The 13,986-nt window shown below is 40.9% G+C and overlaps 2 protein-coding genes across 5 annotated transcripts; one reads left to right on the top strand and one right to left on the bottom strand.

Moving 5' to 3' along the window:
• Window positions 1-585: 585 nt before the first annotated feature.
• Window positions 586-5,530, top strand: LOC106613740 (cold-inducible RNA-binding protein B). 4 transcript variants are annotated; one of them, XM_014216306.2, is made up of 7 exons: window positions 586-721; window positions 1,536-1,650; window positions 1,777-1,883; window positions 1,987-2,134; window positions 2,806-2,896; window positions 3,138-3,193; window positions 4,502-5,530. In XM_014216306.2, the coding sequence occupies exons 2-7, from the start codon at window positions 1,551-1,553 to the stop codon at window positions 4,519-4,521; spliced, it is 522 nt and encodes a 173-aa protein (XP_014071781.1). In that variant the 5' UTR covers window positions 586-721; window positions 1,536-1,550; the 3' UTR covers window positions 4,522-5,530. The 4 variants fall into 4 exon arrangements, with proteins under 4 accessions (XP_014071781.1, XP_014071779.1, XP_014071782.1 ...); XM_014216304.2 differs by having other exon boundaries at window positions 1,987-2,155; XM_014216307.2 differs by having other exon boundaries at window positions 587-721; window positions 3,138-3,172.
• A 1,797-nt stretch (window positions 5,531-7,327) lies between these two features.
• si:ch211-212d10.1 (granzyme-like protein 2) lies at window positions 7,328-13,615 on the bottom strand. Its single transcript, XM_014216896.2, has 5 exons — window positions 13,473-13,615; window positions 11,101-11,263; window positions 10,314-10,443; window positions 9,868-10,095; window positions 7,328-9,710 (listed from the first exon to the last, which is right to left on the bottom strand). Exons 1-5 carry the CDS (start codon window positions 13,528-13,530, stop codon window positions 9,579-9,581), a joined length of 711 nt encoding a protein of 236 aa, XP_014072371.1. The 5' UTR covers window positions 13,531-13,615; the 3' UTR covers window positions 7,328-9,578.
• Window positions 13,616-13,986: the final 371 nt, after the last annotated feature.

The following is a 13,986-nucleotide window of genomic DNA, read 5'->3' as shown; positions in this document are numbered from 1 at the left end:
GCTCTGGACTTCACTGGACAGAGGTTGCTATGTGGTTTTGTGATTAAACAAATATATAGTTGAATTTATTCTGCCACCGTCTTCTCAGCCTTTGAATTAACAGGTTGAGCGCAAACAATTATCACAATACAAGTTGTGGTTTTAACCATGCACTGCTACTGGCTCTATGTAACAAGATGCAGCATGCACTACCTGTGTTACCAGTATACATAACTGACATTCTTTTGGTGTAGAGTCATCAAATTAACCATTGGGTGGTCAATTAATTTTTTACAAAGTTGTTGCTTCTCTGGTATATTTGTTATAGGACATTCCTTTAATGTCAACATTTAGCTATGTTGTAGTACAGGACACTAAGATGTAACTTCTTTTTTTCCTTTTTTTTTTATCTGATCTTGCAAACAACTAAATGATTTGACCTTCATATTGTCCCAGAAAAGGCATCGACTTAAAAGCCCACTCCACGGGCAGTTATACTTTTGAGTTTACGTATCATTCTAGTTGATTCTCCAACTTAACATGCATGATTTCCCGACCATTGAGTGATTAAAAGCAAATCGAGTTAAATTAATATGCTGGGTCAGATGGCGTATCTACTTAATATTAATAAGATGGGCGTAACCGCAAAGGTCTCATCAATACATAAACCAGGAGGCCCCGCAACTCATTCGTTCCCATCTACTGCAGGTCGGTCGGAAGAGTCTCACGGTTTTTGTCGGCGGTAAGAGATTGTAATAGTCTTTTGTGTTTAAACTTTTAAATTGGGGACAGTAACAAGATGGTGTCGCGGTAAATTAGGGTCTGACACCGGAGAAGTCTGAACGTGGCTATATATGTAACTAGCAGTTAGCCTACGATAACATTCTCATGATTGTAAATTGATTTCAAAGTCAATGTATGTCCAATTATATTGTGGTGGCATGCGACAGTCCCCCTTTCTGGCATTCGTCGTTAAAGCAAGGCAATGCCAACCATTTTACTCTGCGAGCGCGCTCACTAGTCGATGCAATGACGCAGTGATGGCTGGCTACCAGGGGCTTCCATTACATTACTATAGCATTGTAAAGGCCGTTGTGGTTTAGCTGGACAATGTTGAACAAAGGGAGTTGAATCTAGCTAGGCATAGTACACGTGGGGGCGGGGAACTGCATTGTGTACATACACCAGTTGGCTAGTTTACTGATTCAAATAAAAATCGCACCACGGTCATCCGCTTGTCCAGCGAGGCGTGCTTTTTGAGAGAACGCACATTTCCTTTCCGACGTAAACCCCCATACGCGTTTGTGCTTCTCTCGCTCGACTATCTCAAACTCTTTGCCTGGATCGCGCTGACCTTTTTAATTTTTATTTTCGCAATACAAAACACTTTATTTTATTCAAGCCATCAACTGTTAGCTAGAATTTAATTGTATTACTGCGTGTCTTTGCACCATTGCAAGAACAGAACATGAACAGGTGTTTGAATCCGAAAATAACCTACTAGTTAACAATCTGAACCACTGCATCCATAATAAACATGTTATTCCCTTCTACAGTGGTTAAAAGGAAGGATGTCTGACGAAGGGAAGCTTTTTGTGGGTGGCCTGAGCTTTGACACTAATGAACAGTCATTAGAAGATGTGTTCTCCAAATATGGGCAAATATCTGAAGGTAACTAACTGTTGGATATTGGGTGCAATGTAATTCTTTATTTGGGCATGTAGTCTGCTATTTGAACATGCTTTGAATGTCTATGGTCTAACTTCTTTTTTTTTCTTCTTTTTTTCCTCTGTCTAGTTGTTGTAATTAAAGACAGGGAAACTCAGAGATCCAGGGGCTTTGGTTTCGTCACCTTTGAGAACCCGGATGAGGCCAAGGATGCTATGCTGGCCATGAACGGCAAGGTGACAAATTAAACCTAAACTCTGCCCTGGAACACAACTCTTTGACTGTGCAATGATGATATTAATGGTGTATTATCTTCCCACCCAACCTTATCTGTGCCAGTCACTTGACGGCAGACAGATCCGTGTCGACCAGGCTGGCAAGTCTGGCGGTGGTGGCAGGTCCGGAGGCGGATTCCGAGGGGGCTCGTCGGGTGGCAGAGGAGGTGGAGGAGGATACTTCCGTGGAGGCAGAGGTGGTGGTGGAAGAGGTGGGCGTGGCTTCTCACGAGGCAAGTTTGTTGTTTTCTATCCTCCAGCATCCAGTTTCCCTCCCATGTTTGCCTTGGAGTGACTGACAGACACCCCAGTCCCAACCCTACAAAGATGTCCCCACACCTTCGCTAGCCTGGGATTCTGTGACTTGCAGAACTAACCAGAAGCAGTCAGTGCGTGCACCCCGTGCTCTGACCCTCCCCTCTGGTCCCACATCCTTAATAACCACTCCTATCCCACTGGGCAAAAACAGGTTGAATTAACGTTGTTTCCACATAAAATAATAATTGTTGAATCAATGTAGAAAACTGATTGGATTTGAAAAAAGTAATCAACCTGGATTTCATCATTTTTTAAAAACCTAAATCCAATGACATGGTGAATCTTTTGTTGTTGATTTTATATTAGTTAACTCAACCTACTGTAAGTCAAAACTAGACGTTGAGCCTGTGCCCAGTTGGATGTCCTCGTGTCTTGTTTTTGTTTTGCAGTGACTGTTGCAGTTGTCTGGTAGCTGTAGAGGTTTGATTGAACCATCTCTTAGCCTGATAGCATGTCAACACTAAAGTGTCCAATATTCTCTTATCAACTAATTGAACCATAATATGAATACATGTCTGCTTTTAGTCCACCTTGAGGCAGCTGTTGACCACAAGTTCTATTACAGGTGGTGGGGAGCGGGGATATGGCGGTGGACGTTACGACAACAGAAGTGGTGGCTCATATGGATCAGACCGAGGCTACTACAACAAAGACAGGTGAATGATACACCACCTCGGATACATAGACGTTACATTTGCATATACATGGCTATGTTACAGTCGATAGAATAAGACGGGATAGATTCTATAAATGAATCTTAACACATTTCAAGAAGCTATGCGCCCAATTTTTGATAGTAAGCAAGCAGTTTTAGGAATAATGTTTTTTCAATTTGATATTACTCAACTGCTCATCCAATTCTTGTTTACTGATGTACATTTCTTCTTCTGCCCACAGAGCGCAAGGAGGAGGATATGGAGATCGTTCTGGAGGTTCGTACAGAGATAGCTATGGTGAGGCTTCTTATAAGCTTACACAAGTGTAGGGAGTGAGGATAGGCGGCCAATCCGGTGCCTGGACAGCCACATCACTGCAAGCTGCCATAGATATGTATTCGGCCAATCGACACCAGAGCCGTGGCAGGTCCTTGACCTGTATAGCAGCTGGATGGACTCCACTCAGACTGGGTTTGCCCCCACTATGGTGTTGGGCCAACCGATGGATGAAAATATCCGTTAAAGTAATGAAATAAGTAATTTTCTCAATGTATGAAGCTTTCCTTTAGTCATATGTAATGGAGAAACGGGTTCCCTATTCTCGTTCTTGCCTCAACATATTAAGAAATACACCCTCCCAAGTTACACTTTTGTCCTTCACAATATGCCCTATATAATTCATCTTAAAGAAGGGTTGCAAATGAACCCAGTGGTGGGTTCACTGGGCATTTCCAACAATCAAATGACCTACCTGGTTAGTATTGTAAAATGGGAGTCATTGGTGCTCATTAAAGGTATGCAGTATATGAAAGACCCAAGATGCCACTTCAGCTCAGCATCCATTCCATTAGGGAGCAGCAGTGGAAGAGAGGGTCTGCAGATGGGCCTTAGTGTGCTTGTTTCCCTCCTTGTTGGAGAGCCTGGGACCTTGTCATTAACCACTGGGCTTTCTCTTCTCTGAACAGGCGGTGCTGTTCTCAGTGGTGCACAGTGAGGCTGCCTCCTGTAGTTGAAATATGTTGAACTGAAGAAACAATATGTTGAAGTCCCAGTTTAGCACTGCAAAAAGCCAAGGTAGGCTCTCGGTCTGCAACCGTCTTGGCGCGAGCTGTCAGGGGTTATAGCATCAGCTCTCTACTTCCTGCTTTTCTTGTCATAAGCTTTTTCTGTCTTGCAGCAGCTTGTTTGTAGAGGTATATTTTACTTTGCTTCTTTGCCTTGCAGTACTAGGATCTGCATACACACAGTGGAGCCAGTCACCTTTCTGGTTGATGTAATCTGTTATTTGCAAGAGTAGGAGGACAATTGTCCTATGTCTGCTCTTGTTTAGTTCTTCAAACATTTTTTCTGTCCATGGAATATAGGAAGGTAATATTGCTTTTGTGGAGCGACTTTGCTGAATGGAAACAACGAGTTTCTACTCGGATGGTCTGCCTTCAGATGTTTTTGTCACAGTGCCGTTCACACCAGCATAAATTGCTTCCAAATCTTAAGTATCTTCAAAAGGGATTAGCGTTCAGTAGCAGCAGGGCCCCTTTCGAAAGACGAGCCTCATACCTTCCACAGAATCATGGTAACCTGTGTGTTTTCCGACTTCCTCTACAGGTGACGAGGGCGGCTGGTAGGACGGAGGCCACCGGATGTCTGTCGTCTGGGCACGGCCCCTGGCCCGGCATGGCCTGGTCCCAGCCCAGGGCCTGCTGCTCCGCAACACTTTAAATCTTCTGAAACCGACCATGTAGATAAGAGCAGTCCTGGATAAGTGCGGGGAGGGCTGGCTCGCACTCCGAGCCACCCACCACCGGTCTATTCCAAGTTTTTGTTTTTTAACTTTCTGATCCTACTTATTTGTTATTGAAAACTGCAGAGAACTACTTCTTAATTTACAGTTTTTGTGGGTAGCTCGAAAGAGCAAGGCTCGTGCTGTAGGCCGTTGCCTCACTTTGGGCCATGCACGCAAAGAGGCACAACCTAAAAGACAGGGAATATATCTTGGATAGATAATGGTACCGCTTTTGTAGTTTTAACTCTGCTTTGTAACAAAGTACAAAAACGCTTGCACTTATTTTGTTTATGATTGACTGTTTTGCCAACTGATAATGGTGATGAGCCTGAATGAGGTAAATGCACACAAAGGTCTGAAACTATCACCACCATGTCTGCGCTGTTCTTCCTGACTGAGAGAGGAGAGTACGAGTTGAGACGTTCTCTAATCGACTGGGCTTGCTAAGATCGCTGTGGGTTCCGGTAAATGAGAACCTGCTCATTGGTTTTCTGGAGCACTAACCTTTTGCTTGAATGTCCTGTCTATGGCAGGTTCTTGTCTAATTTATTTTGGTTTCTACTGAGAATGGTCTTTTATTTTATTAGCTGCACATTTTAAATAAGGAATGTTTTTTGTGTGTATCTGAGTCACACAATGGTTTCAAGTACACACAGCGCTGAATTAATGTGAAGTGGGACAGTTCTACTTGCAAGCTCTTTTCAACAAACATACTTTCTATGAGGATACAAATGGAGTGATTTCACAACTGTTCTCGTCATAGCATCAGATTGGTTTTGTATTAGATTTTTTTAAGCGTTCTGTATCTTCATGGTTGTATTTTTCCTAAATAAAAAAACATTTACAAATCTGTTGCTGGTTTGGACAGGTTTCATAACATATGGATATCCATATTCTAGTCATCTGCAAGCGTTTAAAAAAAAAAGAGGTGACTTAACAGCTATACACTCAGTGGCTAGTTCATTAGGTAAACCACCCCATTCACGAAAATGGTTCGCTCTTACAGATAGTAAGTCACGTGGCTGCGGCTTGCTATATAAAGCAGGCATTGAGGCATTCAGTTACTGTTCGATTGAAAGTTAGAATGGGCAAAACGAGTGACCTAAGTGACAGTGTGGTATGACCATCAGTGCCAGGCGCGCTGTTTCCAGTATCTCAGAAACATCCGGCCTCCTGGGCTATTCACGCATGTCTAGGGTTTACTGAGAATGGTGTGACAAACTAAAAACAACCAGTCAGCGGCAGTCCTGTGGAAGAAAACAGGTTGTTGATGAGAGGTGAATGGTCAGAATCGTGCAAGCTAACAGGAGGGCCGCAAATGATGGCGCAGTACTACAGTGGCTTGCAGAACGGCATCTCGGAGCACAACTTGTCGGTCCTGGTCACAGATGGGCTATTGCAGCAGATGACCACACCGGGTCAACGGTACAGACTGGTGTGGATGTTTTCCTGGCACACGTTAGGTCCCTTGATAACAATTGAGCATGTTTCCATGCCCCAAAGAATTCGGGCTGTTCTGGATGACCGGTACTAGACGTGTGTACCTAATAAACTGACCACTGAATACTTGAGATTCTATTGAAAAGAGTATCTGGGTAGAAGTGTGTGTGTATATGTATATATATTCATTCATTCAAGGTACTCCCATGCTAATGAATAAATAGAAGTCATGCTAGCTATTTCAACATCCAGGCAAGAGTTTATTATTTTCTTGAAAGTCATGTGAAAAGTAGCAGTTTACTGTTGGAGGGTTTATAGGCCATGCATGTATAAAACAATTCCAGCAGAGGGGGCTGTTGTCCTGTAATCCATTGCATGTGCAGAGAAAACTACCCTGGATCTCAAGAGTATTCTGTCTCCCTGAGGTCCGATCAAACCAATGATTCGCCAGTCTTCAACAGATCTAGCCTGGCATGCCAGGGCTGATAATGGGGACAGTATTATATAGGTTCGGTTGGAATGCTATCATGCTCCATTGAACCACATATTTGACTTTTCTTCTGTTGTATCTCTTCTGTTTGTCACAGTATTGGCGATCTTATCGTTAGGCCTATGTAAACAAGTCACGAGAGAAGTTGCTTCCTTCATTTATTGCAATTAATTTTGCCCTTGGAATACATCCCAGACTGTTTTGAAGGTCCAATACGTTTTTTAAAATCTCAATATCAAATAATTTCTGGGTAACAATTAAAGGGATAATCCACCCCCAGAAATACAAATCACAAAACTCCTGTCAATTTGGTGAAAGCCTATGTTCTATCAGTGGGTAAAATACACATTTTCCCCGTGATTTAACTTGTGGTCCATCTGTGAAATCAGGTGTATTTTTCAACCTCTAATATAATCTTTAAGATCAAATGGATACAAAACTATTTAAGAAATAAGGATTGCATTTGGAATATAATCCCTAATGTAATATTCCAACAGATTGGTGGTCTAGAATTCTTACTCAAATGCAACTTTGATGTGGGTAAAATCCCTATTAAGCTTGCTAACTTTCATAAGTACTTCTAACTTGGAAACTCATGTACAAACACAATTTCCCCCCACATAGTTATACAATCTGGAGTAATAAAGACATAAAATACAAAAACAAGTCTTTGTTTTTCCAGAACTGGTTTGACAAGATAATCTGGGTTAAACAATTATTGAATAATGATGATTTTATTCTATATGATTATCCAGAATTCATGAGAACACACAATGTTACATTTACTCCTGAGGAGTATCAAATTCCACCTTATTAGATATACAATATTTGCCAGACAAGATTTTGTTCCAGTTCACTTGTCCTAGGGCTGCATTCCATTACATCTAATAAGGTGAAAGAAGTATCATACAAACTCATTCATAGAATCTACCCTGTAAAGACCTTTATTATACACATATTCAAAATAGCTATTGATAACAAATTTGTATTTTGTGGTTGTGACCCAGAAACTTGACCATTTATTTTGGGACTGTTCTTATGTCAGAAGAGTCTGGAGTGAGTTAGAAGATTTTATTTGAAAAAAAACGACTATTAATGTTAATCTGAGAGACTCTGATATTATGTTTTGTTTTGATCCAAATGATATGGACCCTGATTTAACTTTCATTGTTAATTTATTTATTTTTCATGGAAGATTCTTTATCCATAAAATGAAGTGGGCAGAGAACAAACCCCTCTTCACATTATATAAGATAGAATTTAAATATTATTTTGAAATTATCAGTAAATGTAAAAGCAAAAAAGCAATACGCACCATAAAAGTGTTTGACAAATTGAAAATGTATTCGATATGTAATACACCTTGTCTGTTAGGTTTATGTGAAAACTCTGTGAAATCAGGAAATCGTGTAGGAATGCGTCATAGGTACATGGTTCTCTTCACTGGAAATAGAGGATAACATGCTATCACATTTCATAAAGCTTTTAAAACAATTACCTGCACTCCAGGTCGCCAAATCAGCCAATATATGGTATGGGCATATGTGTCTAGAACACATCCATCCGTTTATATCATTATGACAAAGTATATATTTCGCTTAGATGTGCTCAATCAATTATTCAACTCAGTTTCTCCTTCAATTACCATCTCGCAATGCGCCTTGTATGTCTGTGGGAAACATGGGAAAGGCCATTGTTGCCATATCAACGTCATCTGCCCTTGCTCTGGGCCATTTTTATTGTGCCTCAGTGCTCTAGGCAGAGATAGCTGCAAGTTGAATTCGGTGAAATAGACTCTTAAATTGATAGTGCAGTTTAGGCGATTTTACAGCTAGCTAGTTAATTCACATGCTGATATTGACTTTGGTATTATACGTTTGCTAGCTAGCTACCTAGACAGCCCAGAGAGAGAGCATTGCATTGTGGGTTTTGTAGTCAATTTCAGCTGCAACCGATTTCAACAATGATTTTCACATGTTGCTACCAAGCTTATTATAATGACAAAACGAAACGTTTGTAAACCAAAAATATTGTTTTCACATATTAGTGTTATTTAACACTCATATGAATTTGTGGTGGATACCCTTTAAGTACCTGTTTTCAACTAAAATTGTAAAAAAAAATAACAAAGCATCTTAGCAAATAACAGTTTCTCAAGCAAGAATTTTACTAGGACTGTCTGGGAGTCTGAGTGGGGAGGGGAAAACTGAAAACTAGCTATTATTGGCAGAGAGGTTTGGAACTCTTTCTTATGGATCTATTTACTAACTGATGTCACCAGGCAGGCTGAAATTTCAGGCAGCCTTTTCAAACAGCTCTCACACTAAAAGGGCATTATCATAATTTTCACAATTTCACAGTATTATTCCAATCTCATAGTGTGGAAATATATATAAAACATAGGAAATCACGTTTTGGACTGCACTTGGCCTTGTATTTTACATGGACTGTATGTTATTCAGATGTGCACAAGGGGGCAGTCTTGTTAAGATTTTTGGTATGCTCAATGTCTTTTACTGCTCATATATATTTTCAATATAGCCTACTCCAAAATGCAGTAAGCATCTGCCAGAAATAATGTGATTGCCTCACTGTTGAAGGGACAACTTGATCAAAGCACCTCTTCTCAGTTTGCTCATATTGATATTCACAAAATAAATGTGTTCAATAACATCAACTCTCTACTTAATCCCACAATTCATAATTTAAGATTTAAAACAGCTGCAGCACAGAACAGGACTTGAAAGCATTGTTTGACAGATGGAAATTCAGAGGCTTCAACACAGAACAAGAAGGTTATAATAACAATCTTTGGCTTACTGCATGTAGGCACACAGACATTAAACAGCACTGTTAAATCAATCAGAAAGCATCATAAACACAGTCAGATTCTGCAGTATCATAATCATGCTTCTAGGGACCTGGGTGGCCAAATGAACAAACTGTAGAGGTTTCTGCTCAGTGTCGTATCAATTATTCATGGTGTTGGTGATCCAGTCCAGGTAGTCAGGGATGCGTGTGTAAATGTGGAGTTTTTCCATAGAGCAGGACACCACCCCATAGGCCACACCGTTACAGACCAATGGACTACCGGAGTCTCCCTGGAAATAACACATGTAGACCACGATACTGAACAAATGAACAGGCACATTTCACTTGGAATGATTCATGCCATCCATCAAGGTGAAAGTATTGTTTTCTTTCTTTACTCCCATGATCTTTCCCCTGCAAAATTTCATACTTTAAGACGCCACTTACCTGACCAGGTCCATTTAGTCCTGAAGAGCAGAACGCATGGTTGTCTGAGCATACTTGACTGTCATCCAGTGTCACGTTGAGGTCCAGTAGCACAGAGGATCCTTTCTTTACTCCCCTGATATTGAAGCCCCAGCCTGACACCAGACAGTCCTTGGGCACCTCCTCATCTTCTGTCTGCGGGAGGCCAATGGGTCTCACACGGTCGGTGAAAAGTACATTCTTCTCCAGCTGGGAGGCAGAAAGAGCGGGGATGTCAAATGTTACAACTTAGACCCTTAGATGTTCTATAACCTACCTTCATAGTGGTAAACTAATAATAATTATTTGTTGTGACATGTCTGATACAAAGAAATTGCATACTTTGACATTGTAGTCACATCAACATGCATGCACAATTTCACATAAAAACAGCATGCGTAACTTTAGGTCCTAGCTAGGGGATTTACCTTGAGTAGCATAATATCATTATAATGTTCTTCATTATCATAATGTGGATGTGGAAATGCCTGTTTCACAAACATTTCTTGAGCGCTTTCCTGGTGCACGTTGTGGACTCCCAGCTTGACCTTAATGGATCTGGAACATACACAGACACAATGTAATACAATATACTGTAGTCTTACACGTATCTGCAGCAGGCAGTAATGGGTTGATTGAAAACATAATGTTAATCTATGTCATGTCAATCTACAGTATATTCTTGCACTCCCATTTGTTTAGCATGTGCCTTGACATTTCAACAGTCTGCAATACATCTTAATGGTGCGTGATCCTATGTATTGGTAGGTTTTTCATACTGCACCTTTTATCTCAGCGTTTGGCTATTGGAGCTCTTAGGCTTGGGCTAAGCTGTGTTTCACATCTAAATCCTCCAAAGGGGACGTTAGAAATGTATGATGTCAAAATGTGTAAATGCAAAATTAGGAAGACCTGTGTGAAACATGGGGTAGCGTAGGATAGCCCTAGCCTAAAAACAGTAAAAATATTCAGGTGTGGAAAAACCTAGAGACATTGAAATGGTGGCCTATTAAAATGTCCTTTTAATAGGTGGGATTGCAATAAATATCAGTGTTTGACTAGCAATAATTTTGCACTTGTTTAGGCTGAATTCTAATTCCCTGCATAAGGTAGGAAAGAGAAACAGTTGCATGATTTATAGGGCAGACAATGGCTTATATCTCCCCATATATTTGCCCCTGGTATTCTCTCACTAGATAAGCAGACATTACTGACCTCCCATTGCAGTGGGCAGCAGTCATCACAAAGTCCTCTCTCACTAGAAAGCCACCACAGTTTTTGGGCTTCAGGATGTTGGTGGTAGCCCTCTCCAGGAGGACCATGTAGGGTCTGCTGTAAGGCACGGCCTCCTTGCCCCCATAGATGCGCCCTGCATGCACTGTGACAGCACCAAAAATCAGGATCCACAATATTTAACAATAGATGTGCATTTTTCATCTTACCCTCATAAAGGTTATGCAATACTTGATGTACACCCCCCTCCATATCTATTTGGACATTGAAGCTAACATTTAAAATTTGGCTCTATACTCCAGCATTTTGGATTTAAGATAGAATGTTTCACATGAGGAGACAGCCCAGAATGTCACCTTTTATTCGAGGGTATTTTCATACATGTTTTACCATTTAGAAATGAAATGACTTTATATATCTAGTCCCCCATGATCTTTGTCCCTCTGTAATTATAACGGGGTGCGTACTGGCAGAAGAGAAGTCAGGCGCAGGAGAGCGAAAACTGATTTACAACGGTGTCGTTTAATAAACATAAAAACCACCGTAAACAGAACAATCAAATGAATGGGTCAAACAAAACCCGGTATCCACCAGCATAACGTACACAAGCACTACAAGAAACAATTCCGGACAAGGACATGGGGGGAACAGAGGGTTAAATACACAACATGTAATTGATGGAATTGAAACCAGGAGTGAGGGAAGACAAGACAAAACCAATGGATAGTGAAAGGTGGATCGGCGATGGCTAGAAGGCCGGTGACCGACTTCGGCGGAAGTCGTGACACAGGTTTGTAGGCCTCCTTGCTCGCACACGCTTTTTCAGTTCTGCCCACAAATTTTCTATAGGATTGAGGTCAGGGCTTTGTGATGGCCACTCCAATACCTTGACTTTGTTATCCTTAAGCCATTTTGCCACAACTTTGGAAGTATGCTTGGGGTCATTGTCCATTTGGAAGACCCATTTGCGACCAAGCTTTAACTTCCTGACTGATGTCTTGAGATGTTGCTTCAATATATCCACAATTTTCCATCCTCATGATGCCATCTATTTTGTGAAGTGCACCAGTCCCTCCTGCAGCAAAGCACCCCCACAACAAGATGTTGTCACCCCCGTGTGTCACGGTTGGGATGATGTTCTTCGGCTTGCAAGCCTCCCCCTTTTTCCTCCAAACATAACAATGGTCATTATGGCCAACAGTTCTATTTTTGTTTAATCAGACCAGAGGACATTTCTCCAAAAAGTACGATCTTTGTCCCCATGTGCAGTTGCAAACCGTAGCCTTTCAGGTTATGTCGATATAGGACTCATTTTACTATGGATATAGATACTTTTGTACCTGATTCCTCCAGCATCTTCAGAAGGTCCTTCGCTGTTGTTCTGGGATTGATTTGCACTTTTCGCACCAAATTACGTTAATCTCTAGGAGACAGAACGCATCTCCTTCCTGAGCGGTATGATGGCTGCGTGGTCCCATGGTGTTTAAACTTGCGTATTATTGTTTGTACAGATGAACGTGGTACCTTCAGGTGTTTGGAAATTGCTCCCAAGGATGAACCAGACTTGTGGAGATCTACCATTTTTTTCTGAGGTCTTGGCTGATTTCTTTTGATTTCCCCATGATGTCAAGCAAAGAGGCACTGAGTTTGAAGGTAGGCCTTGAAATACATCCACAGGTACACCTCAAATTGACTCAAATGATGTCAATTAGCCTATCAGAAGCTTCTAAAGCCATGACATAATTTTCTGGAATTTTCCAAGTTGTTTAAAGGCACAGTCTACTTAGTGTATGTAAACTTATGACCCACTGGAATTGTGATACAGTGAATTGCAAGTGAAATTACCTGTCTGTAAACAATTGTTGGAAAAATTACTTGTGTCATGCACAAAGTAGATGTCCTAACCGACTTGTCAAAACTATAGTTTGTTAACAAGAAATTTGTGGACTGGTTGAACAACGAGTTTTAATGACTCCAACCTAAGTGTATGTAAACGTCCAACTTCAACTGTAGATACATGTATTTCTTTTCTAAATGGTAAAACAGATATGTATGAAAATACCCTTATTTGAAATGTGACATTCTGTACTTTCACCTCATATGAAACATTTTCTCTCAAATCCAAAACGCTGGAGTATAGAACCATATTTAACATTTTGGCTTTCTGTCCAAATACATACGGAGGGGAGTGCGCCAGCTGTCTTTTATCAAAACTTTTCAGGCACATTTTTTTTACTGTACATTCCTTGAATTCCCTTGTGTACAAGTTTAAAATGGTAGTAGTAGACTGCAAAAGTACATCAAGACCCTGAATCAATACATACATTTAAAGTCTAGGTATTTGCTTTCTTTACCTTCGCTGTAGAAGTTGAGCATTAGGACCAGAGTACCCAGGTTCAGTGGAATGCCCATAGTGAATGGAGTTCAGGTGAGCAATTGATGTGGTTGGAGACCTGTGAGAAATGTCATTCAGTCTCTTACCACACTCCAGCTTTAAATAGGCCTTGGGGGAAACAGACCAGGAACTAATCATCTATGCATATATTATAAGCGATTGACACTGAGAGTGATGAATGACAGAGCTTAAACCCTTTGCTGTTGTGTGCGTGTCATTTTTCCTGTTGAGTGCATCTTTCATTTAACATTGGTTGTGCATGTAGCCTACTGCCTGGTGAAACTATAGCTAGGCTAGTTGTTATGGACTATAGGGGTCTTTCGGGAACATCATGGGACTGAAAGGAAAGAACACAGACACATGGATTATTTTTGAGAACTATTTTCTGCTGTAACGAGAGAAGACCCTTGTGGGTGACATTGAACAAATATCCTATGATGATGATTTATGTTTTGATAGGTTTATATGATGTG

This window comes from Salmo salar, chromosome ssa10 (genome assembly GCF_905237065.1).
Source record: "Salmo salar chromosome ssa10, Ssal_v3.1, whole genome shotgun sequence".
NCBI classification, from domain to species: Eukaryota; Metazoa; Chordata; class Actinopteri; order Salmoniformes; family Salmonidae; genus Salmo; species Salmo salar.
This window is presented reverse-complemented; position numbering and strand designations above follow the sequence as displayed.

What these genes read in the sequence shown, in the direction of transcription:
- si:ch211-212d10.1 (XM_014216896.2), bottom strand. Translation starts at nt 13,530, where the DNA reads ATGGGCATTCCACTGAACCTGGGTACTCTGGTCCTAATGCTCAACTTC. An exon ending in GCTGCCCACTGCAATGGGAG is followed by an intron (nt 10,444 to 11,100) that starts GTCAGTAATGTC and finishes TGTATGTTCCAG; the next exon opens with ATCCATTAAGGTCAAGCTGG. An exon ending in ATGATATTATGCTACTCAAG is followed by an intron (nt 10,096 to 10,313) that starts GTAAATCCCCTA and finishes TCTGCCTCCCAG; the next exon opens with CTGGAGAAGAATGTACTTTT.
- LOC106613740 (XM_014216304.2), top strand. Translation starts at nt 1,551, where the DNA reads ATGTCTGACGAAGGGAAGCTTTTTGTGGGTGGCCTGAGCTTTGACACT. An exon ending in ATATGGGCAAATATCTGAAG is followed by an intron (nt 1,651 to 1,776) that starts GTAACTAACTGT and finishes TCCTCTGTCTAG; the next exon opens with TTGTTGTAATTAAAGACAGG. An exon ending in TGCTGGCCATGAACGGCAAG is followed by an intron (nt 1,884 to 1,986) that starts GTGACAAATTAA and finishes TATCTGTGCCAG; the next exon opens with TCACTTGACGGCAGACAGAT.